Source organism: Panthera uncia, chromosome D4 (assembly GCF_023721935.1).
Source record: "Panthera uncia isolate 11264 chromosome D4, Puncia_PCG_1.0, whole genome shotgun sequence".
Taxonomy (NCBI): Eukaryota; Metazoa; Chordata; class Mammalia; order Carnivora; family Felidae; genus Panthera; species Panthera uncia.
In genome coordinates this window covers 68,575,810-68,602,386 of record NC_064807.1, presented here as the reverse complement: position 1 = coordinate 68,602,386, position 26,577 = coordinate 68,575,810, and the positions used below count along the sequence as shown (strand labels likewise).

At 45.1% G+C, this 26,577-nt stretch overlaps 1 protein-coding gene across 7 annotated transcripts in view; it reads right to left on the bottom strand.

The window, feature by feature from the left end:
- The window catches only part of PALM2AKAP2 (PALM2 and AKAP2 fusion), a 443,327-nt gene that overhangs the window by 200,658 nt on the left and 216,092 nt on the right, over positions 1-26,577 (bottom strand). For 5 of the 7 annotated variants that reach the window (XM_049635971.1, XM_049635954.1, XM_049635979.1 and 2 more), the window contains 3 exons: positions 8,092-8,206; positions 7,214-7,235; positions 1,533-1,634 (listed from right to left, as the gene is read on the bottom strand). In XM_049635971.1, the coding sequence (XP_049491928.1) occupies positions 1,533-1,634; positions 7,214-7,235; positions 8,092-8,206 (239 nt within the window). The remainder of the gene's footprint in view (positions 1-1,532; positions 1,635-7,213; positions 7,236-8,091; positions 8,207-26,577) is intronic. The other 2 variants (XM_049635962.1, XM_049635998.1) reach the window with 1 other exon arrangement.

Here is a 26,577-nt window from a genome sequence, read left to right as displayed (position 1 = left end):
TGTGATAGTGCACGTAGCCCCACAGACCCAGCACTACAATCACATTAACATTTTACTCTTGCATATTACACTGTTCGACTATCAGTGCTACTCTTATCCCCCTTAAAAATTAGTTCTCACACACCGTCTCTACCCTCTCCCTGAGCTGATCCATTAGTTGGATCATATCACCTGTCCTGTGAGGTCCGGGAACATGTTGTGGAAAGGGGCTGGGAAGCTGTTTACCCACACTTATTGGGAACTCTCAACAACCAAGGCTCCAGTAACAAGCAGAAGGTATGTGACTGTTGAACAGTTATTACCTTATCTGATCTCATAAGTGCTCCTTGGAGCATTTGAGAGTCTGTGGCTTAAACTACTGCCAGTGATTCCTTTACAGCATGCCTGTAAGCGCAAGATCCAGTTTACCAGTCCAGGGACATCTGGACCTGGCCAGGGTTTGACCACACACCATTTAAAGTCCCACCCAACTCTACAACTCCATAAGTCAGTATGTAAAACTGATATGCTAAGATGTTTATGGAGACATCCCACAGATATTTAATCAGTGCACAACTGCGTCAACACTTACTTGCCCTTTTATTTTATTTTTACATTAAAATAAAGAGGGAATATTTGCTTCACAAAATATTCAGATTGGCCCATATAAAAGATTTCTCTGGCTTAGAAGTCCATGATTATTTTGTTTCATGGAAAGTGTCATTATAAGATTTATTTTAGACATTAATTCACCTAGATTATGTAAAGCATAATTTCACATTCATATTTGAACTCATCCACATTGTCACTGACCTTGGCCATTTTTTCATTTAGCCCGCTGGCCCTCATTGCATTTCTGTGTAGAGTGAAAAGATTGGTATAGATTTATTTTTCATGTCCATCAGTTCTGATTTCTGAGGCACATTCACATTGGATAAGGCAAAACATAGCTCTCTATATACTTTGTACTCATAAATGTATTATTTTTTTAAATTCATCATTGTGAAAAACATTAGCAAGAAACATATGTTCTTTAAATTGCTACTTTTCCCCTAAGTATACCACAGTAGCTAAGAAATCATTGCAGAAATGGGGGATTTGGAAGTATATGTTTATAATATGCAAGCAGCTCTATTCCCAAAGGATTTGGCAACACACTCATATACTTTGAAGATAATTTCACCCAGTTTCCATCATAGCTCCTTTGATCTTGTATGTTTCTGATATGGAAAATAAAACCCCCTGCAGGCAGAGTCCAGATCAACTTTGAGAATAAGGAGAGATACAAAGACCATGAGAGACAGACCACACTAAAGTTAGGGGGAAAATGCTCTATTATTTTCTCAATATTCCCTCCTATTCAGTCCCTAATTACGTATTAGGGCCTAGTTCCTGCATTTTGTGGCTACTGTAAACTCTATGTCTGAGGCTGGGCTGAGGGCAAGGTCCCCTATGGGAGGATATCTGGACGTCCCTTATTATTAAAGCTCAGAGAAATGCCAAGCCCCATGTCCAGTCCTGGCATCAAAACCAAATAGCTCCCCAGGACTTACCAGCTGCTCTGCTAGTCCCGTCCTGCCCAGGTGATGGTTCTGCTGTTCGTGAACAGAGGATTGGCAGGTCGGGGAGCTGGGAGGAAATGTAATTTACTGCATCTGGTAGCAGAGAACAGGGAATACAATTAGGCACAGTGTCGGGAGGCCCAATGGGTTCACTGCCGAGACAGCAGCTTGTCTGCCCTACATAATGGACCGCGGAGGCGGCCACTGAACGAGAGGATCAGGGTAAACAAAGACAAGCATTTGCTCAGTGACTGGTATTCAGCAGAGTAGCTGAGGTAGGAGGGATCCTGGCCAGAGAGCTCAAGCCCCAGGACTGCTCTATGTATTAAAAGATTCATCAGAAAGCTCTAGATTCTAAGAGTACAATGAGTTCAGGAGGGAAAAGGGGTTTGGCTAGTGAGAGCCATTATTGACTTGGTAGAATTGACCAAACATGAGACATCAAACTAGAAATATGCCTTAAACAGTACTGAAAAATAGACTTGGGGCTCAATCCCTAAACTGCAAATGTAGTTTCCGGTGCCTGAATCATTCAGAAGACCTATTTTATAGACATAAAAAACAAACAAACAAACAAAACCCCAAAACTCTAGAATTTATCCTACAATTTCAATACTTCAGGTTATTGTTTCAGCCAGGAAACCCTGAGATTCCAAATAACAACAGCCAGTGAATTCACCATTAGCCCAGTTGTAGGAAACATGGCCAAGAAAAGCAGGGAGACCAGCTCCAGTTGGGAAAATAGCTAGATAAGGCCATTTGGGGAGGTGAGACTCTGCGGAGTATGAACCTTAGCAGGTGTGTCAAATCAGAGGAAAGCAGGAAACCACTGGGGGTGAAGGAGAATTTGTGTATCTCCCAGAGAGAAGTGGGAAAGGGAAGGCAGGAACGTTCTAGAGCACTGGGCTCTATATGATGTGATTCCTTCCTTATGTCAGGACCATGTCCCAGAATCCTGGAATGCCAATTGCTCCTCAGGGGTCCCTCTGGCTGCTTACTGCACATCTTCACTGAATCTCTCCCAATCACCTCAGACTCAACATGTCCCAAACAGAACTCCCATCTGTGCTCATCTGCTGCTTTTCCTGTACTCTGTGTCTCAGCTTACTGGCACCACAATTCAGCCAGGATCCTGGGCAGTGCCCTGAATGCTCCCTCTCAGTGCCCATTCAGCCCCCTAGCCTCTACCTCCTTCACATCTCTTACATCCGTCCCATCCTCTGTATCCCCATTGATACTGCCTTTGTTCTGTCAGGTTTCATTTTTCCTTTTTAAATTGCATGCTGGAGAGGACCATGGACAGACACTAGATTAGGATGAGGATTAGGATTAGTTCAGTTCTGCACCAGCTAGACCATTTGCTGACTCGCATGTGAGTATCAACAATCCAGAATGTGCTGATATTGGACCATTATATTTTGAGGAACACACTCTGTGGGTAGAGGTGGGGTGGAGTTTCACTGAGGGAATGGGTTTTTCCATATCAACCATTTGGGGAGAAGGAATAGGACATCAGGAGTAGGTGGGCAAGCCTTTCATCATGGTGAGGTTCAAGTGACTATCTCTCCGGGGCCTTATGTGTACTGGAGAGTGGGCCCTAGGTTGGGCAGACATGGTTGAGGGTCCTCTGCTGCAAGGAAGGAAACTAGGCCTTTGGGGTGATGGAGGGGACTGGGAGACAGACATGAGGCAGCCTGCGGGCATCCCCTGAAGATGGGCCTGGTTTGAGTCAAAGGTTCTGAGTGTGGCCACATGTCTGAGGTTGCACATGGTTCTCTATTATTCCTGAACTTAGGTTACCCTCATCATGGGGAGCTGTGGGAAGAGTATGGGCCCCAAACCAGCATGAGGCAGGACCAGAAGAGAGCAGAAGCTTCAGATAAGCTGATCTTGAGGGTGTAGGGGTAGACTTCTGACAGTAGCCCAGGGAAAGATTAGAACAGCAGTGTGTGGCTAGAGGGGCAGTTTAGGGGACAAGAGATGACCAGAGAAGATTTGCGGAGTTTGTGAGTTTTCCCTGAGGATTTCCAGAAATCTGTGGATTGAGATCTCAGTAAATTGGACTTTCTGTAGTCAAATGAGATGAAGGGTCAAGCCATTAAGACCAGGTGAGGACCCACATACTGGTCACGTGTGTGTCTATACATTCTATGCTAAATACAGAGTTTCTGGGGCATCTCTGATACTGAAAGTTTTAGCATCCAGAAACTAAAGGCACTTGCAGGCAGGGCACCTGTATCAGAAAGAGCACAGGATTCCAGGGCTTGTGTCTTAGCCTCCACTGGAGGCAGCTCCTAGCCCCGAAGTGAGTGGGGGTGGAGTCACCTTTGCCCATTGTTCCTTGGCTACAAGCTTGAGATCTACAGCTCTTGGAGGGCTGGGGCCACACACTCCTGCTGAGATGAGGGAGTGAAGAGGAGTGGGGCATGAGAAGGAGAACAGGGCAGCCTGCTCAATACATCATTAAGTCATAAACCTGAAGCTATGTATCCAGGAGATGCCTGATAGACCAACACAAGGAATAATTAACAGGGCCTCCAAAGCCTCCATGGGAAGAATTTCTTCACATAGCCTCAATCTGTAAACTGCCCTCTTCCTGCCAAGGTCAATGTGGTCCATCATCCGAGAAGGTAGAGAATGGCCATTACCACAGTAGAAATGTAAGATGAGTGCTTCTTATTAGTTCTGGCACTACTGAAATATTACTCTAGCTATGAAGAATATCAATAGCCAAAGCTAGAGAAAACTGATGAACACTCTCCTGAAAACATGATTTATGGGCACCTGAGGACACACTGAGATTTCCCAGCAATTGGTATAAAGGTGTTGATAGGGGGATGGCTTCCGGCCACCACAGACTTGGACAAGATGAAAACCTAAGAAGATCAGTATCATACAGCAAGGGCGGAAATAGGCCCAGGATACACATTTTCCTTTGCCAGTTCTGGCCCAGCTCCTCAGTGGGTAAATAATGGCTAGCACAGGATACGTACTATACACAAATTATAGTTATAGAAGACATTATGCCTATTTAAGGTGGTAACAACAAACCCACCCAACTGATGAAGACTCTGCTATATACTAAGTGTGCATACGGGGTGGGGAGGAAGTGAGGTGGGGGTCAGAATGTATGTGGCCAGGGAATTCTACTCAAGATTGGAATACATGTCTCTAGATTGCTAGGACTACCACACAATCCGAAGCCATTGGTGATCCACCAGTTCCGTACCTTTATTTCCTCTGACATGCTTAGGGTGACATGCTCAGGTGACCTGAAGGGGATCATGACACATGCACACACCAGCAGCCATCTTCTTGGCATCTCATTAAACTAGGAATGCTTTTGCTGATTATCTGCAGCATGTTGTACAGTTATATAATCCTAGTTGGCCTTGGATTCCATAATCGGCATTTCAGAAGTAGGGTGCTTTTCTTAAGGCATTATTATTCTTAATAATTTTGTGTTAGTTCTTAGTAGCGACAGGTGGTTAATTCTAAGAGTGGTCTTGGCAATTTTGAAATCAAAGGGCCTTTGAAACCAAAGAATGATAAAATAATCAGACACTCCAGAGTCCCTCAACTCGACATGCTTCAGTTTTTACTCTCAGCCCACAATGTGAGTTAAACATTGACCGCATTCTTGGAAGGATGTGTTCCCTCCTTCAAACTTCCTTCTTTGCCAGTAGATGTGGTACAACGGAAAGGTCCCCCCAGACTTAGTTATAACCAGAGATGGCAGGAATCATAATCCAGAATGACAGGTTAAGACCACAGAAACCTTTTCCTGGCCATTTCTTAGGATCCCTAAGATTTTTCCATCCTTGAGCCTGAGGTACCCCTGCCAAAAAGTGAGGACAGAGTAATAATGGCAATTTTCTCTAGAGGCTCTTTTTAGTCATGATCAAGTTTCCTCCCACCTCCATGAACCACTTAGGGGAATGGATGCAAATAGTGGGAAGTAATGGAGGAGGAAATGAAAGAAACTCAGGGTGAAAATGAAAGACACAGTGGCAAGGGTTTCTAACATGGCTTCAGTTTTGCTTGTTATCAAGTCATAGGCTATGAGGGGCTCCAAGTCAAGGCCACACAGCCTTCCCAGAGACAAGACATTCAGGCTCTTTCCCTTCCCTAATTATAGAGATAAGTCTAGGAAAGGTCTCAGTTTGAGAAGGAAGAGAAAAAAAAAAAAGAAGTAAAAGCATGAAAGGTCAATGCGTACCTTCCAGTATGTAGGTGTCTGTGGGTCAATGCCCCACAGCCCCATTCCAGCCTGACATTTACTGCATTATTCTGATTATGCATGCTGCCTCAGGTCTCTCCTAGCACTAGGGAAGCTCACTATGCTTCCCATGAAGCCACCCTCAATTCCCCCAGAGAGACATGGTCACCTCTTCAGTCCATGCTCTATCCCCAAAGCATAGAACAAGAACTCCAATTTGGCTACACCCTAGAGAAGGCTCTAGAATGTCATAGGTCTTCCTCCTGGAGTCCCTGCCGGTTTGACCCAGGAACATGAGGTTTAATTTACTACCTTCCCAAAGATCATCCAGGGGCCAAACATCCAGATTTCCTGTCTTTTATTTGCTAGAAACCAGTACCCTCCCTGAATCAAATAAAATAACACAATACCTTTTTTTTTTTTTTGTCTAACGTCAGAACTATCCTTAGTGTAAATATCTTTGCTAATCTAGAAAAATACATTACCCATATCTGCATTTTTAAAATATCGTCCCTTATATTTGCAAATGACATGGGGAAAACACTGATGCCAACTCTTATTCTGGCTCCTGATCATCTTCATAGTTTAGAGGTTGGCTTTATCAGAACCAGGTGAGCAGATGGCATCCGATCCTTCTGAAGAGTCCTGGCCCATTAAAGCAGGTCTAGCTGAGGGCCATAGTGAAAGTGGTAATGGAGTGGTTTTCATGAGCTTGTAGCTAAAGTTAGGGGAGCAAGGTGAAGAATGAAGCAACAACATTCAACCTTCACACAAGGTCAAGCATACAACCTCACGTTCATCCCCAAGGCCGCAGGTAAGGAGAGCGGAGGGCAGGGACAAGGATGGGAAGGGAGGACAGAAGGAAAGCCTGCTCCTGCCAGGATGGGGTCAGGAAGCCAGGGCCCTGCTCCCACCCTTCATGTGCTCAAGGCCAGCTTAGGCCACAAAGGGAGGGATGTTCTGCCCAGCCTTGTTGCCCTGAAAGCCTGGAGGAATGCCAAGTTTTCCGATTCAAAGCAAAACCACAGGCCTTAGAAAGGTTTCCTAAACACCAGATGATGGCCTTCTGATGTGTGTTGTGACCTGGAGACCTAGCCACAAATGGGATCTTCCCTGCCTGGGATCTGGTCCCAATATTAGCACTCTTTGCTGAGCACCTTTTCAGAAAGGTCCAAGCAGCGAACCTTGAGGACAAAATGGGAAAGAGAAAGAGCCAGGCGAACTGTATAAAACTAGAAACACTGAGTCGAGAAACAGTCCTTGAAGAAGAGAGGCAGACGAGTCTCAGGACGTGCACCTGCTCAGTGTCCTGTACAGAGTGCTGTTCCTTCCCTCTGGTGTCTTTACACGCCAACACATCGCATCTCCCAGTGAGCCCGTGTCCATGAAACCCACTAAGCTGAGTGGGATAAAATACTTCTACAGAGTGGGGGCAGAGAGCACTTACACTTACCTCCATCCGCATTGGAGAAGCTCTGTGGAAACAAAAGCAGGGCAGAGCATCACCACACATGTGGGGAAACAATCCCTCATCCACCTAACCCGTCTTTCTCCCCCGGGTCCAGAATTTGACTGTGGTGGGTAAACCCAATGCTTTCTTTTCTTCTGGGAAATATGTTTGGGATCCTGAAATTTAACGAAAAGTTTTATCATTCCCACTTTATACTGAATTTCTCCCAGTAGGGATTCATGTTGATTATCCAGAGAATACCCTTAGCCATGTTGGAGAAGTGATATCAGAAAACCCCATCTTAAAATTAATGTGATTAGATTGTTTCTTCGGTCTGGGTACCTGGGTTATAAAATGGAAGGAAGGTTCTGAGACATTCAGAAACTCTTGGCTTTATGAGTTCTCTCCTCTGCGCTACAGATGCCAATCTGTTTTAAGAGTATTTACACTCTGTGTATTTGCAATTCATATCCATTTGATACGGTTTTGCCTCTGGCTTTTTTATAAATGAAAGACTTAAATTAAAGCTGTAAGGAGGAGGGCTAGCCTGCTTAATAAGAATTCGCTTTAGAATTCTAACGTCCAAGGGGAGATGACTTTTTAGGCATGAGGTGCATGAAGGGTTTGGACAATAGGTAGACGGGGTTAATTTAATGACTCTCTTCTGTGCTTCCCCGCAGACCAGGTGGTCCCACACCTGAAGACAGGCTGCTCTCAGTGTCAGGGACGACACTGGTCTTCACACAATCCGCACCTCATTTCACAGGACGTGTGGCTCAGACTTCTCATCGATATTAACTGGCCCTGTCTCCAGGGACTAACTCACTAGTGCTTACTTCCCTGTGGATCAAATTCAGAGAAATCCCACTTGTTTTCTGTACCTTCTGAAAGTCCTTGAAGGATTTTTCCGTCTCCTTCAGTTTCTCTAAGATGATTTGCTCTTTGGCAGATATCTGGGACTCTTCACTTTCTAGTGCTTGTATTTCCTGCTCCAGCCTGGAAAACACACAAACAGAGAACAGGTTACTTTACTGTCCTGCCATCCTGGGGACAGAGAGCAGCTCCTTCCTGTGGGGCGACTTCCTGGCCGTCTGAGGTGCCAGATTTCACATCACAGGGCATCCTGTGTTTTCAGCTTTGCCACTCAGCACACATTGACCAAAGGAAAACCACCCTGAGCGACTGCCACTGGTTCACCGCCACCACTTTAAAATGTGCTTTGGTGTCTCCTCTCTAACTCTATTGATGTGCACATTCTTAATTTGGGGGTAGATATTTTTACATAGCATAGGACATAATGGCTGAAGGAAAATAGCTTCATATTCCCCTAGCTATCTCAGAATAACTGTTCTTCTATCAGTTCTCCTAAAGGGTGAAGAACTAGTCTCATTCAAGGGAAATATGCTGCTACAAAATGGCTGGTGGCCAATATCCTTGGGAGCCTGCTGTCTGTCATCTCTTACTGGCACATCCTCTACTGCCCAAAAGAAGGGAAAAGGGAGGGGGAACTGATACAGCTGCCCTTCTCTTCTGGAACTTTCTCAACTTTCACAGCCATCCTATTTTCGGAAAGGGAAATTTTGTCACTGCCAGGAGACTCTAGGAATATTCCAGAACAGCCATGATCTGGGAGATGTCTCAGTAGCTTATTCTTTCAATGAAATGATAGTATTAACTGTTAACTTATATTGAGCACCAAATCTCTGCCAAGAACCAAGCTAAGAATTCACGTAGTTTAATTTATTTAACCTTTCCAATGACCTTTGGAATCGGGAATCCCCATTTTACAGATGAAACCATTAAGGCCTGGCAAGGTTAAGGAACTAGTTTATTGCTGCAGAGCCTTGAACCAAGGATTCAAGCCAGAAGTCCGGACACTACTCCTGACCATGGTGCTGAACTCTTACCACATGGGTTCTACGGTGTGTCACATTATTTCCTGCCTCACTAGACATTGTGTATGTAGGCATCTAGGGTGCCGCTGTTATGCAGCAATATCCTTAGGGTCATGAAGGGATGGATGTTCCCCTGCCTAAAAAATTATTTGGTCTGAGTGTATTTGTTTGCTCATTCAATTCTGCTTTTGGGTTCTTTCTTCTCTGTTGTGCTAGAATCTTTGCTGCAGGGTCTGTGTCTGCCTTTCTCTGCCCCTTCCCTTCTTCCATCTTCTAATCTGCTGTTGAGAACTAGCTAAACAAGTTTGTTCAACTAGAAAGAGTTCAGAGTGAGATCTTGAGAGGGGTAAGGACACCAAGCCACAGGCATGGATTTATTTAGGGGTGCACTGTGCCTCTCAGAGATTTCCTTCCTGGGCATCAGAAAAATGACCTCTGGATGGATGAGACTTTGCAGCAATTACTCTGGGTTATGAAGACAAACTCTGTGTACAATCATAGTGCCTCCAAATGAACATAGATGTACTTATCATTTCACTCACAGTAAGAGCAGAGGTCCTTATAATGATTTAGATGACCCTATAGTAGCTAGCCTCCTAGTACCTACATGGCATCCACTCTTGACAATGAGGGCAACTCCTTATTTGCCCATTTGTGCCCTGTGTTTCCCCCTCCTCCAAGAAACTCATCTCAAAACCCTAACCATTCTTGCCTCAGCTGAGACACCACTCACCCCACGAGGCTTTCACAGATTCACTACCAGGAAAAACATTGTCCTCCTCTGAACATTTATTAGCACATTATTTTGGTCATTCTTCTTCTTATTTATCAGAGGTTAAATGTTAGAGCAGTGGTTCTCAACAGAGGTGATTTGCCCCCCAGGGGATATGTAGCAATGTCTGGAGATATTTTGGTTGCCCATAACTCAAGGAGAGTGGAAGTGGTGCTCCTGGTACCTGGTGGGTGGCGGTCAGGGATGCTGCTAAACACCCTGCAATGCCTTGGACAGCCCGCACAGCAAGGAATTATCTGCCCCCAAATTCAATAGTGCTGAGGTTTAGCAACCCTAAATCATTAATTTCCCCCACTAGATTATAAATTCATCATGGAGTGGAGGGCACAGGTGTTCAATATATATATGTGAAAGAAAAAGAAACTAAACCAACTGCCAAAAGACACGACTCAGCCACATGAGACCTTCAGGATTTCTTTTCTTTTTCCTTAATGTTTATTGATTTTTGAGACATAGAGACAGAGCATGAGTAGGGAGGGGCAAAGAGAGAGAGGGAGACACAGACTCTGAAACAGGCTCAAGGCTCTGAGCTGTCAGCACAGAGCCTGATGCGGAACTCGAACTCAGGAACGGTGAGATCGTGACCTAGGCCAAAGTTGGGACACTTAACCAACTGAGCCATCCAGGCACCCCGAGACCTTCAGGATATCTGAGACCAGGGTGAATTCTTCAGCAAGCCTTGATTTGAGTCTACAGGAGTCTACAGGAGAGGGAGCCAAGTGACATAGATATATAAACCAAAAGATATACAACTCTTTTTTGCTGTTCCATATCAGCAGTAAAATCTTTCACCCACCTCTGTGTAAATTGTTGTGTGTGTGGGTGGGGGAGAGGATCAAGGAAAGGGAATAGGAGCAACACACATGGGGCAAATGATCCAGAAACTGAATTAGTTCAATGGGTAGAGGAGCTCTGGGCTAGAAGTTTCCTGGGAAGACTGATGATAGTACTTGCCAGGTGGGTTCTGAGCAGATTGAATCTCAAGGGACAGAGTTCCTCGGAAGATATGTAGGATGTGGGTAGAGTCTATTATTCTCAACCATATTCCCTCCCTCCCCTCTTCACCTCCATGGAAAGTAGATACATCCCTGACGTACTGATGTTGGTCTCGGCCACTTGATTTGCTTTGGTCTCATGGTGGGTGGTTTGTACTTTCCTGTCCCTTGACTATTGGCTTAGCCATGTCATCTGCTTTAGCCAATGGGATATTGCAGACACAACACAGGAGAGGCTCGGAATGTGCTTGCCCAGTTGGGTTTGTCCCTGTGCGCCTTACCAGCACCAAGAGAAGAGTGTGTCTGGCCAATGGCTGTCCTTTCAGCCTTGGCCCCAGAAAAAACATAACGGGAGTAGAGTGGAGCCCAATCCAGAGTCAGAAGCCATGCCTAGTTGGATCTATACCTGAAATTAGAGCTGCTTAACTGGGCCGAGCCTAGATCAGCAAATACCCAGTACAGTCACTAAAGTATGAGCAATAATAAATGGCATTCATCTTAAACCACCGAGCTTGACAGTAGTCATATAGTACTATTGTGACAAGAGCTAAGTGATGCAGCTCAAATATTTATATATTATATGGGTACATATTATATATATATATATATATATATATATATATATATATATATTATATGATATATACATGTGGATATATACCCTAATAAAACATACAATAATATATATACATTTGTAATGTGTGTGTGTGTATATAAGATTAGAAAGAATATAAACTACCCCTGCCCCACTTCTCCCAATCCTCAGAGAAATCTGGAGGGATACAGGGCACACTCTCATGAGGATTAAGATGGAGAAAAAAAGAAAATATCAGGGCACTGGGTGGCTCAGTCGGTTAAGCATCTGACTCTTGGTCTCGGCTCAGATCATGATCTCATGGTTCATGAGTTCAAGCCCCGCATTGGACTCTGTGCTGACAGTGCAAAGCCTGCTTGGGATTCTCAATCTCTCTCTCTCTCTCTCTCTCTCTCTCTCTCCCCTTCTCTCTCTGCTCCTCCCCACCTCAAAAATAAATAAACTTAATAAAATTTTAAAAAGATAATAAGAAAATATCAGTAATAGTTGCCTCTGGGTAATGGGATATTGGGTCATTTTAATTTTGTTCTTTATAATTTTCAATTATTTTCCCTTTTTAAAAAAAAAACTCACGTATTCCTTGTCTAACCAGAATAAAACCAACAAATGGCTTTTGAAAAAGTCCTCCTTTGACCGAGTGCTGAGAAGGCAGCATTTCACAGGCTGTGGCATGGGAAAGGAGCCAGCTTCTCATGTGTCCGTGAAGGGTTAAATGGACCCACGCCAACATCCATTTACATTCAACTCGACCCACATTTACTGAACTTGTTTGGCTGGACTCAGAACTAGGCACTGCAAGGGATTCTAAAATAAATAAAATCGTGTTAAGAATGGCTGACTGAAAAAGGGGGGAAGAAAGGCAACTCTAAAGTAGCTCACCTCTCCCAGTGAAGCAGCCTCTCTGTGGCCTGATGCCCACTGGCTGGCCCAACTGTCTCCCCGGCCTGCCCCTGGCCCTATGGGTTTCAGAGCTCTCAGCTATATAGCTCAAGCACTAAAGATTTGGGTCATGATACTGTGTAACTGAGAAGGGGGAGAGAGAGAGAGAGAGAGAGAGAGAGAGAGGGAGAGGGAGAGAGAAAGCAATGAAACTAAACTTTTGCAATAGCAACAAATGAGTTTCACCCAAAGGGGACGAATGAGGGGAATCGACAGTCTAGGCAAGTCAGATCCAAGGAGCAGATTCCTCTACAAATGCACAAGTGGGCTTGGGCCCGGTCTTGAGGGCGCCAAACAGCCCAGGCCACTATCATTCTGTGGAAAACCTGAGTCCCGGAGCCAAGAGCGTCCCAGGGAACAGAGCCTCGTGGGGTTCATAAGAGTCATCTCAGCCAGGCTAGAGATGCCACTGTTTTGTAGTTTCGTGACTGAAATCTAATGCAGGCTTTCCTGGAAGAGCCAAGTAGATACTGCTGAACTAAAAATAAAGAATGGGCAGGAAGTGTAATTTATACGCAAGGTTAATCGAGGCTCCTGAGGCTGAGACAGGTGCATGTAACCGCCTCTGACTGGTTTGCTCGGTTTCTTCTGAGCAAAAAGCAAACTGTAATAGGTGGTAAGCAGAGGTAACAGACACACTGCAGACGTGCGGGTTTAATTTACTGGTGATAAAGGTGCAATCATGGCCAACTGGTCTTCTAAAATCTACCTAACCTCAACAGACCTCCCTCACGGGAAAATACGAAAGACCTATGGCTCTGTGAAGTGCATCGATCACTCTCCTTTCAAAATCCATTTATGCATTCATCCATCCAACTTTCTGCAAACACCTTCATTCCATCAGGCACTGCGCTGAGCGTCAGGGACAGAGCTGCATCAGGCACAGTGTCTGCTCATCAGAGCTCCTGGTCAAGTGATGAAAACAGCCAAGTAAACACATAAGTTACAGCTCACAAAGCATCTGGACTGTCGGTGACAGATTTCTACAAGTTTAAGGCCCTGTTGAGGTCACAGCTGAATGCAATTTCCAACTGCTACATAAGGTGGTAAGGAAAACTTGACTGAGGAGGTGATATGTTAGCTGGGCCTTGAAAGATGCATTCACCAGGTGGATAAGAGAAGAAAATGCGCCAGAAAGAGGAGACCGCACAGGCCACGGCCCAGGATATCATATGTCCCTGCTCTTACCCAGGGGCATGGGCTCTGTATGGCCTTTTCAGGCACGGCAAGATCTACCCTCTAGTTGAAACAGCTCAGCACGATGGCCTCAGAGAGGCCCTCAGCTTCCCATCCTCATCCCCATGGCTCTCTGTGCTTGCATCCTGCTCTGCCTTGTCTGGCCCGGAAACAGCTACCTGGCCCTAAGGGCTCTGCTGAGAACCTACCTTCCCTCCTCCACAGTAGGAAGAAACAAGGCTCAAACAAAGAAGAGGCTGACTGAGAGGGACCCTCTGGCTCCTGTTTCCCGAGATCCTCTGCTACACTTTTAACCTTCTTACTTACAGGAGCCAATAAATGTTTCCTTTGTGTGGGTGTCTGTCAGGTGAATCCAAAAGAGTACAGACTAATACAAACCTGTTCCCAGTAGTCTTACTGCTTAGAGAGGACTTTGCCTGTAAACACAGGTGTGTTTCGTTTTTCTCTCCCCATCGGTGGTGATGTGGATAATAATTATAATACTAAAAATTCTAATATTGTTTTTGTGATGTATATATGGCTTGTAAGCAACAACAACAGGTAATGATTAGGATTTCTGCGTGCTTACTGTGTGCCAGGCACTGTTTCTAAGTGTTTTACAAGCATTACGATACTTATGCTTCACAAGAGCCTCTGAAGTAGAAAGTTTTGAACTCCATTCCACAGATTAAGGAAATAAGGTACAGAAAGGTCACTAACTTGCCTGGGGTTGCAAAGATAATGTGGGGCCAGGATTTGGACCTTGCTGGTGTGGCTGGAGGACCAGTACTCTCTGTCACTTCTTTCAACTGCCTCCCTATGACCACTTAGTCTTTTTCCCTCATTTCCTGAATGCATAATGCAACATAATGTATTTTTCATGCTCATAGAACCAAAGAAGGTCAGGCTAGGAGTAGAGGCTATTTAATCTAATTACTTTTCAGAAACATGAAGCCCCTGAGCTGTGTTCCACTCAATGGTCATCGTACCTCTGCTTGAAATCCTCCACACACGGGGAGCTCACCACCTCTAAAGGCAGCCCATGCCCTCTTAGAATAGTGCTGACCTTCAGATCAGATTGCTCAGACTGAAGCGAAGTTAATTTCCCTGTGGCTTTCACTGTCTGAGCTCTATCCTTTGGAAGTGCAGAGGTCAAGTTTAGCAATCCCCATGACTTGTAGGGGCTCCATTCTGGGAAACGGGAAAACCCAGGCAAATGGAACTTGCCGCCCAATGGGGGACATTGGTGATATGAACTGGGACCTAGGAGTGCGGAGGGGAGTGATGGGAAGAGTAGAAAGGTAAGGTAGGAAGAGGCAGGGGGACTTCTGGGCTTCCCCATGGAGGAACTCAGCACTGAGTCAGCTGAGGCAAGAAATGCAGTAAAGAAATGTTCACAAGTGTATTCCTGAACAAGCTCTGAGCCAGATCAGTCTGTTCCTGACAATGGAGTGAGTCTTTACAACTTTCCTCTCCATTGAGGGACCTGAGATAGGGTTACATACAAGAAACGTGAAAGGCCAACCACAGCAGCTCAGTTGCCATGTGTTTGAGTCTCAGTAAATTCTCCCAGAATAACAGGAGACTCTGGCAGATGGCCGAGCTGCTGAATTTAGACCTGTTCTCTTCTCCTGAACTGCAAGTTCACAGCTGAGCAGTCAAGTGGGGTGCCTGTCTGGCCAACTTGCCAAAACAAGAACCTCAGGAAGAATATTTGTACTCAGAGGAGAGGAGAGCTGCCCACATCTTTGTGTATCTAACACACACACACACACATACACACACACACACACAACCAGAACTGTTAGTTGTTCACCAATTTCCACCCTCCTTTCTTACAATCCCTGACGTTTAGCTAGGACTATGGCCACACAGAAAAATGACATTTCTCAGCCGGTTTTATAGCCATATACAGCATATTCTGGCCAAAGGGATGTAAGTGAAAGCCCTGTAGGGCAGCTTCTAGAACCGTCTTTAGCCCTTTTTTCTTTGGCCCTTCTTTCATCCTTCTGTCTGAAATGCATATGTGCTGGGCGCCTGGGTGGCTCAGTCGGTTAAGCGTCCAACTTCGGCTCAGGTCATGATCTCGTGGTTTGTGAGGTCAAGCCCTGCCATCGGGCTCTGTGCTGACAGCTCAGAGCCTGGAGGAGTCTGCTTCTGATTCTGTGTCTCCCTCTCTCTTTCTCTCTCTGCCCCTCTCCTGCTCATGTGCGCGCTCTCGCTCTCTCTCTCTCTCTCAGAAATGAATAAACTTAAAAAAAATTTTGAAATGCACATGTGCTGAGGTGGAACTCTCACTTGAACTCTGAGGATGAGGATAGGAGAGGGATAAACTGAAAGAATGAAAGAAGCCCTGGGTCCCCAAGGAATTCAGAGAGGGCCACTAGACTGTTCTGGACTGCCTACCTGTGGATTTTTACTGGAGGGAGAAATAAACATCTTGCTCAAGCCACCGTTCTCGTGGGTCTCTTCACCTGCATCCACATTTAATCCTGATTAATACAAGACATTTAGCACATACGGCTGAATTTGAATGGATGCTCTTAGGAGTATGCTGAGGATGTGGCACCATAGCTAATCACAGCCCAGAGCCTCATTAATGACTCAGCAGCAGAAGGAAAAAAAATGAGCAATCGCCAAGTTTGGAATTCACGATGACGAATCAACTCTTGTCAATGGGGCTTGGCTGAAGCTGTGAGTCACAGACCCCCGACCTCAAATCCCCTCCCCATCCAAAGTCTCCAAAGGTAAGTTCCCTGAGTTTTGCTCAGTGATAACCACCCACGTCTTAGCATCTCTTTGGTGTGCTGGGATGTTTACGTCAGTCTGACTCCCAGTGCTTTCGCCAGCTGGATTAACAGGAGAAAGGGGCAAGTTGTGCTGTCTGTGCACTCGAAACGCCTCTGCGGCTGAGCTAACCACCTGGACGCATAAGACTTAACAATATGGAGCTCACCAGTGACACTAAAGTTGCAGTGACAAGGACGGAAGCAGAAGACACATTGTACGCCATTCAGAAGTGCGCATGGCGAGAGGCTATGGGGCCTGGCAGCTGTTAATTGTGCCTGCCCTGATCCCCCGCCACTTTCCTTTTGGGAACAACATCCATTACCCCTCCTCCATTCTTTGAATATTTAGCGACCCTCTCTCTCTCTCTCTCTCTCTCTCTCTCTCTCTCTCTCTCTGTCACTCACTCTCATCTCAATTTCTCTGTTTCTATAGTCTAGGTAGAGAACATTGGGAAGAATATTGTTTGTTTTCACACAAATAGATGCTACAAAATTCACTTCGCATATTTCGGGAAGACAGTGCATTAGTTTCTATGGCACTCTCCAAATATTTTTCATTTGTGACTCAATTTGCAGGGAAACGGCTTCCTTTTACTTAGATGAGAGTATCTGGAATCACCACAGATTGTTTGGTATTTTACTGTGAAAAAAGGTTAACAGCCCTTAAATAAACAGAGGATTTCCACTTCTCCTCATAATAGAATAGGACCTTTCTTGAGTGCAAGGTGTCAGTGGAAACTCAAGCCCATTTCATTTTTCCCCCATGTCATCACTGAGGCAGAAACATGGCAGAGAAGAGAATGTCCCTTCAGGAATTCCTAAAGTACAGCTCATATCCTTTCCCTTGTTGAAAAGCTCCTGGTGGCTCTCCATCACCTCCTTCCCGAATCTCAACTTCTTAGGCTGGAAGTTCACTCTCGCGTGGTCTGCTCTAGCCCCTTCCCAGCCTTATGCTGTTCCCTATGTTCCAGCCAGAACAGAGTATGCTGCCCTGGGAAAGAGCCAGGAATGAGTCCCCACTCTCATCCCCATCTAACACACCTAAAAATCAAAGCCCAAACCAAATTCTGTCTTTTTAGTCATGTTTTCCTTAAATCATTTCCACCTGATGTGTCCACTCCTTCCAAATCCCCAGAGCATTTCTAGCCCTGTTAGGTATACGATGTGGTTGTTAAAAATGTATTTACCCTCCCCAACCCTAGCTGTACCAGCCCTCTTCTGAGCATAGGCTTATTGGGAGATAAGACGATATGTTATTTTGTTCCCTGTACATATGTGTTGAATGAATGAAAAGCAAGGCAAAGCAAAAACACACTTTTAAAAGATTCTATAGTGAGGGGCGCCTGGGAGGCTCAATCGGTTAAGCGTCCGACTTTGGCTCAGGTCATGATCTCATGGTTTGTGGGTTTGAGCCACGCGTCAGGCTCTGTGCTGACAATTCGGAGCCTGGAGCCTGCTCTGGATTCTGTGTCTCCCTCTTTCTCTCTGCCCCTTCCCCGCTCGTGCTCTGTGTGTCTCTCTCTCAAGGATAAATAAACATTTTAAAAGATTCTATAGTGAAACTAACTTGATGCTATTCAATATAATTTTTTACATCTTGGCTTGGTTTTGCTACTTCCCCCTTCAAACTGATATACTAATTTGTATATCCATTGAGAAAAAAATTAATATTGGATTTATTTATGTCTTGGTCTAAGTATACAGCTGGGACATAGTAACACACTTCGTCACTGATGTTGGTGCAACCAAATTTAATACCAAGTAAATATGAATTCAAATTTCTCTCTCCATAAGTTTTCCTTAGCCCACAAGATCAGTCTATCGCTCCTTGTCTCGTGTGTTTATTCCATCTGGAATCAAATGGCTCACACCACCAGGATCTGTGCAAGTTGGTTTCTGCTACAGGAAATCATTTCCAAGCTTGTGCTGAGCATTGATTTCTTGGGTATAATTCTTGTTTGAGCCTGCTTCATCAGAAATAAAGAGTTTTGATTACACGACAGTGAGATGAATCTCCTTTCAAAGCAACACATTTCTCAATGGCTTAAACCCTTTTCTCCCCAAGAAGCGTCTCTTTTTGTAGAAGAGAAAAAAGTCTCATCCAGCCTTTGTACCTCCCGACTCTGACTCAGAGACTCTCCTCCTCAGGGCCAGTGCCTCCACCTGTGCACCTGACCTTGCAGATTCCTCTGGGAAGGCACTCCATCAATTATCCCCTCCTCTTGTAGCTTCAACCTCTCCCCAGATACCTCTTTTGCTTTCGTCCGTAAACAAGAATAAATTCTCTCACATTAAAAACAGGTGAACTTCTTATGACCCCACAGCCCATTTGAGTTACTGCTGAATCTCTCTCCCAGATTCCCCCAACAGCACTCCCCTCTGGTGGCTTCAACATTCTTGTATCCCAATCTCCCTCCGACAGGCTCCACTCTACTTTCTGCCCCCACCACTTTGTTGTATCTGGTCTTGTTCAAGTCCATGACCTCCTGACTGCTGAGTCTAAGAAATATTCTTCAAGGTGAATCTATTGACTTCTCCATTTGTTAAAACACTGTGGACCACTCTTCATCTCCTTCAGAGGCCATGACACCAAATTCCCAATATGGGCACCTCTGCTACTCCTTCATTAAAAGTTCATTTGGCTCACTGTCCTTGCTAGACATTTTATCCTTGGCTAATCATGTCCAGTCTCGTGGTATAATTCCCACAACATGCTGACATCTATCTAACCTATACCTTTAGCCTTTCTCCTAGATTTCAGCCACTGCATACAGTTGCACTTCCCGAGTCTCCATGTGGATAGTCCACAGGTACCTCAAAGCCAACATATGCGTGACCAAACTCATCTTTCTCCAAAAAGCTGTTCCTCCCTCCGGCATTCTTTACCTCAGATCCTGGTACCACCATCAATCCATTCTACTTAAGATGGAAACCTGGATGTTACCTTGCCCTGTGACTTGTCCCTCTCTGGTAATCACCACACATGTATATTAGCCACCTAAATCCTGCCAACTTGCCCCACAAATATCTTTCATATCTCTTCCTCTTCAGCCCAGTTAAGAGCGCTCTCCTTCTTTGTCCTAAATGCCTACAGCAACCTTCTATCCAATCCCTTTTCTTCTATCCAGCCTTATTACCCTCAAATCTGGAATGGGCATGGACACACCACGGTTGCGTTCCCCTGATAGAAAACCCTCACAGGCTCTCTGCTAGAAGTTCTTTAGTCTACATACACCCAGCCTCCCATTCATCTCCAGGAACAATGACTTTCTTAAAGATCCCTGCACACAGGGTGCTCTTTCTTGCCTCAACGCTTTTGCTCATATCACTGCCTCTGCTTGAATTGCCCTTATTCTCTCCCTTCCCATTCTCCTGGGTAATTAGTGCTCATTAAGAATCTGCTCAGGTATCATCTCTTCTGAAGGTCTTCCCTGATGCCTTTACCATGACGGTGGCTTTCCTCCTTGCTACCTTATCCAGTGAACATATTTCTATCACCAATTTTATCCGATTGTGTATTAATCACGTGTTTATGGATTTGAGGCTCCCTTCCCAACTCCCTTTTGCAAACCTCTTGAAGATAATAATGAGCTCTTCTTTATCTTTCTTTGAATGTGGCTTCTAGCATCTAGCTAGTTTACACCTAGCAAGGAACCTGGCTCAGAGAAAGTTCTCAAGAAATGCTGGCTTAGGAAATATGTGTTTCACTGAATGTGTCAGTTGCTTCTCAACTGGAAGCAGCCTCAAGGCAGACCCTTCGGCTCAAGGCCTTCAGCCAAACGTGAGTCTCGAAAGAGCAAATTTAAGTTAGCGGCAACTCCAGAAAAAAGAACTGATTGAAAAGCAACTTGTCTTATTAGTTTTCTCTGACATAAGAAAATATAGAAGGTAACCACTGTGCTTTCTAGACTTTTCATTCATTTCTCCAAATATCTCAAATGTATAATTTCACCTGACCCCAAGTGTGTATTTGTGTGTGTACATGTGTGCACATGTAATACACTGTTCTTACTTCCTCTGGGGCTCACCTATACAAAACCACAGGTAGAGGACACGCAGCTCTGCAGGAACTGGGCTGGAGAGTCTCAGCACTTACTTTGCTTCCCCCTGTGATTCTCTTTGGGCTTGCCCTTCATGCAGGAAGCATCTGGGCGTTCATATCTGATTGTGAAAATTGTTTATGTGGCACATTCCTCTCATCCAAATCCCTGTTTACTCATTGTTTGTGCCTAAATCCAGCACTGTGGTAGCTTTCCTGCTGAGTCAGAATTCTCCATTAGCCTCCGAGTGTGTGTGTGTGTGTGTGTGTGTGCGCGCGTGTGCACATGTGTATCCACATGGCTTCAGCCACAGACTTTATAAATGCCCAAACTGGGAATAATCAACACATTTTTGCCTCTTGTCTGTATTGAAGGTTACTCTTGGAAGATCAGTGGAGCTTTCTTTTTTTTTTTTTTTTTTTTTTTTTTTTTTGGGACAGAGAGAGACATAGCATGAACGGGGGAGGGGCAGAGAGAGAGGGAGACACAGAATCGGAAACAGGCTCCAGGCTCCGAGCCATCAGCCCAGAGCCTGACGTGGGGCTCGAACTCACGGACCGTGAGATCGTGACCTGGCTGAAGTCGGACGCTTAACCGACTGCGCCACCCAGGCGCCCCCAGTGGAGCTTTCAAGATACTCAAGGTAGCATTTTAATGAGTCATTCATCAGAAGAAAAATATTTAACGTGCAACAGTAGTAGTGGCAAAAATAGCTAACATTTGTGGAGCATTTACCATGAGCCAGACAACATGTTAAGTTGTTTGGAAGCATTATTCAATTTTCCGCAATCTTCATAGCAGCTATTACAATCCACACCTTACTGATGACAAACCGGAGGTTCAGAGAGGTGCAGTAACTTGTGGCCCATCACCAGTAAGGGGCAGAGCTGGGACCCAAACCTACGTCCACCTGTTGCCGCAGGCTGGGATATTAGACTGCCCTGTGCTGCTTCCTTCCAAGAGCAAATTAAACTATTCCTATTCCACAGGTTTTCAGTATTTCCTCTTTCTGGCATAGAATTTTCTTTTCCAATATATTGATCAAATAGATATGCTCTGGTTGAGGCATGAATACACTGGGAGCTCCTCCTGCTTCTCCTACCCTATCCTTGTCTTGGCTGGGCCTTTCCACAGAACAGAATATGGTTTGGAAACCATGTCTCTGTGAGAGCAGAAAGAGCATCTGGTGTATAACTACGGCCCCCACAGTGCATACAAGAGTGCATTGTACACAGCCAGCACTCAACCAATGTCTACCACAGGAACGTGGTTCTGAAAGGGGGCATTCCTGCCTATGGCCACCTACCGTCTGAATTTCCATGAGCTGCCTGACTGGCCACCAAAGGACAGAAAACACCTCTGGCCTTTGGGTCCTAGAGGGTAGAATGCTATCCACCTGGAAGGGACAGGTGACAGTTGAACTGTGCCTGAAGTGGACCCTCAGAAGGAATTTGGCCTGGGGAACTGTGGCAGGGGCTGGGAGACTTGGCGAATCCAAACTGTCTTCCCAAAGGGATCTTCCTCTTATGTTTTCTTGTTTTTTTTGGTAACCATGTTTTCCATGCTTCATATTACCAGGTGACAGCTCCTCCTTGGTGGAGAAATTTGTCATCCCACTGGGATAATTCCAAAGTTATTCTAAGAGTTCCTGCTCCGAACAAATCAAGCCAATCAGGAAGCTCCTCCACATGGGCTGAGCCGGCTGATTGTTTCCCCCTTGCACGCTTCCTGCTATTGTTTTCTAGCATGTTCTCAAAGACACAGTCACTGAGCCCTGCCCCTTCCTCTCAGGAGCCTAGGGCTGCAGTCATTGCTGTGGGTTGAGGTGTGTGAGACTCTGAGATCAGGCACCTGGCCAGAAGAAAAGGGTCTGAAATGAAAACAGGGGTGTTTGCTGGCTAGAGCAGAAACCACAGTTTTTGGGTCTCTCTGGCCTCGGGAGGGAGGTATGAAATATTCTGGATCATTCATTCAGTATTTATCAAGCATGTGTTGGGCTAGGTACGGTGACAGTTGCCTAGTCTCTACATTTAAAAAACTCATCCTTGGGTCACCTGGGTAGCTCAGTTAGTTAAGTGTCTGACTCTTGGTTTCAGCTCAGGTCATTATCTTACGGTTTCATGCGTTCAAACCCCACGTTGAACTCTGCATTGACATCATGGAGCCTGCTTGGGATTCTCTCTCTCTGCCCCTCTCCCAATCACACTGTCTCTGTCTCTCTCAAAATAAATAAATAAACTTAAAAAAAAGAAAAAAGAAAAAACTCATCTTCTGATGGGGAGGCAAGTGTGAACAATTTCAAAAACGTGCTGGGCAGAGCCCAAACTGCAAAGTCCACAAGACAATCAGAGAAGAGAGCCTGACTGCTTAAAGAGTGGAGAGGGCAGGATTTCAGGGGCTTGGGACATTTCAGTGGGACCATTCCAATGGGACCTCATCCCATTTCAGTGGGATGAGAAAAAGTATCAAGGCAGAGAAGTGTTTAGAAGGCATTTCAGGCCAAGGCAATGGCATGCACAAAGAAGCTCAATGTGCCAATAGGGTGTAAGCAAGTGAATGAGGACCTCTGTCGGACTGGACTATTCCAAGTGTGCTCATGAAGGGAAGAAGGTGACAGGGAGGGTCGGGTCCAGGATGAGATGGCACTTGAATGCTACCTCTGGGGTTTAGATTTGACCCTGAAGGCAACAGGAGACGGTTTAAGCTACTTGTCCGTTTGTCTATTTGTCCGTTTCATGGGAGTGCCTGGCTCAGCTATGTTCTAGAAAGATCACTGTGGCAGCTGTATGAGAATGGATGTGGATATGTAGGACAGGTGCAGAATGAAGCATAAAGGTCAATTAGGAGTTGTCCAGGCAAGGGGTGAGGAGGCCTACTGTGAAAAGCAAAAAAGGGCTCCATTTATTGATTTTTATATTTCAGTGACATCAAGGTCATTCTAAGTCAAACATTTTGGCATTGGTGTGGCCTCACAGGCTGGGCTGAAACAAGTGAGCACATTAAATTGTGAAACTACATGCCAAGGCAGGCTGTGGTAGCCCAGTGCCTAGAGCCTGTGTAGTTTAGCAAGACTCTAGGCTTTACCCTCCTGCCCACCTCTCTCTTGGCCACTTACTTGAGACTGCCCAACTGTTACAGGTATGAGAGGTATCTTCTGAGAGGGAGGAAATACAGCCGAAGCCAGCCATTTCTGTTCCCTCTGATGGCCTATGTGTTGTCTAGGAAATGAAATTGAACTTGGACGCCCTAATTTAAGAAGTTCCAAAGATTGAAATTGTCTCAAACCCATGAGTTCCTACAAGAAAACAAGCTCTTGGCCCGATTTGCTGCATCACTGCTCCCACATGGCTGCAGCAGGAAAGGGCGTGGAGTAACATACTAATGGGTCATCTCACGTCTGGGCATATGCTGAGCCTTCCCTTCTCCATTACAGCCAAAAGGCTGAGTCAACACTCCACACTGTCCTCCTTGAGCATCCCTCACGGATTGCAGGTACAAAGTGGCTCTGCACTGTTGGTTTCCCTTGGCATGTTCACAGGAGTCTCTTTGGCACGCCCCCTGCCATTTTTCTATCTTACAGATATAATAGAGTCATTCTGTCAAAATGCCAGCAAGAAGACCCTATGGGGACCTCTTACAAATGGCACAGATGGTTTTGAGGCAGAAACAGCGACACCTCCCATCTCTGGCTCACGCATGCCCCCTGGTGGCCCACAGACTGGACAGGTAGGGATGGACCGGTGTTGGTGGATGAGCCTCCCCACCCCGACAAACCTGGCTCAAGGTTACTGTGTGGGTCAGTCTCCCAAGGAGATCCTACAGAAGGTAAAGAAAGTCAGGCATACCACAGTTATTATGGGGTTTTGAGATAAAAACTTAAGGAACTAAAAATAAAGCTACAAATATTCTCTCTGATGAACTTTATCCCTCTAGACTTATCAGTTCTGTTGAATGAGTGATGACTAATTTTGGATTTTCACATCCAGAAGGAAAACAGAATTTTCCTTATACCAACAGCCCGCCAATGAGAATGTCCAGATACAAAATGATTCACACGTAGGAATCAAAGCCTGGGTCGGACAGCATTACTTAAACCAAACTGGAGAAGTTCTTAGAAGCAACATGAAAGCAGCTTGCATCAGGTTCCAAGAAGACAAATGTCCTTCAAAACTTATCCAGAGACTTGTGCTTTTAATTGAAGCCCTCTGTCAAAGAGATGATCCAACTGGCCATTTGAAATGGAAACTCTTGAATATAGAAATAGTACATTGTGTTCCAAAATGACGATTTGAAAAAAAAAAAACCATCTGCCTCTTTCTGGTGGTTTGGCTAAGGCAGAAAGGGCGCTGGCCATCATCTTCCTATTCAGCTGCAGTCCTACCCCTGAAGTTTTCCTACCCTTGTCTATTATTTCTGGATCTGGAGGCTAAGGGAGAATTACCTGCTGAAAACGCCAGGAAACGTCATTGCAACGCTCAACCGTAACAGCTCAGGGTGGACCAGATTTGTAGCTGAAAGAGCACAGACACCCCGGTGTAGGAGATCTCAAAGTAAATGTTTCTTGTGTGAATGAGTGAAGGACCACGCACCTCCCGGGCACAGAGGAGAGTTACACATTCCCACAAAACCCGAAGTATCCCGATAATAACTGTAGCAGACATTTGTGTAATACACAAATTCCATTCTCAGCAATTAGAGATTGTTTTATTCCTGCGTAATAGATAAGAAAATTGAGAGGAAGGAAAAAAGGGAAACCAGAATTCTGGTATCTTGCATGCCACAATCAGATTGCTACTAAGCCCCTCATGACTGTTTTAGCCAGTAGGGGGCAGCAGGATGTAGAGCAAACAAGTCAGGATCAGGAGTTCAGTTAGCCTGCCAATGACTGCTTGGAATCCTGGGTAAACTCCCTACTTTTCTGAGTCTCAGTTCCCTCATCTATAAGATGTTTATAATGATGTATACAGAAGAGTTATTTCAAAGCTATGAAGATAAAGTTAATATTTAAAATATCTCAGAACACTTCCTGCCAGAGAGGAAGCATTATTTAATGTTTGTTTTTGCTTTCTCTTCCAGTGCTTTTTAAAAAATAGAGCTAGAGGCGCCTGGGTGGCTGAGTCGGTTGAGCATCCAACTTTGATTTCTGCTCAGGTCATGATCCCAAGGCTGTAAGATTGAGCCCCGCATCAGTCTCTGAGCTGAGACTGGAGTCTGCTTGGGATTCTCTCTCTCTCTCTCTCTCTCTCTCTCTCTCTCTCTGCCCCTCTCCCTACTCATGTGCTCTGTCTCTTTAAAATAAAAAAAATTAAAAAATTAAAAATTGAACGTAAAGACTATTCTGTCAAACCCTGAATATATTACCTTACAGGACAAACCAAAACATACTATTTAATAGAACAGATTCAAATCCAACTTCTTAATCACGTAGTTTGTGGCCCAGAGGATTTAAGAATACCCACAGGTTCTTATGTTAAACCAACTTTCCAGAGAATGTAAGTTCTATCATCTGAATGCTAAAAGCAAAATTAATGAATCGGTTATTGGCTGCAAAGATAGTGAAAGTTAAAAGTGTGTGTGTGTGTGTGTGTGTGTGTGTGTGTGTACATGTTGAAAAAATACAGAAAATCTACTTCAAAGTCTCTATGTGTGTCTCTATGTGTACATGGGGGGCCATCTAGTGGCAAGTAAAGTCATCTTCCACAAACCAAGGTAGTATGTTTGGGAATTTAGGTAAAGCCTCTAGGAGGAAATTGAAGTCATTCTGCAGATTTGTACTGTGTGGTTATTGGGAATAAAAATCTCATATATCAACCCCTCCCAACACACGTGTCCTCCCTTCCACTTAAGGCCAGCCATTTGTGCAAACATGGATCCCAAGGCCCATGGCTCTTCCCGCTTCTGCAAAGCAGCAGTGAGGCCCTGTAGGGCATGCTCCCTCTCTGAGGCTGTCTTCACACACTTCTCCAGACCTGCGTGTCCTGGTCCTTCCCTTAGGGAGCACAACACTTCCCTTAAAGAGCAGCTTTTTCACTCTTATATCTGGAAACCCAGTGACCAGGGCCAAGAAGGACATCTAGCCCATGAGGTCAAGCACAAGAAAGGGCTCATGAAGTCTGTGAGGTTCCAGTACAGATGCTCGGCCTTT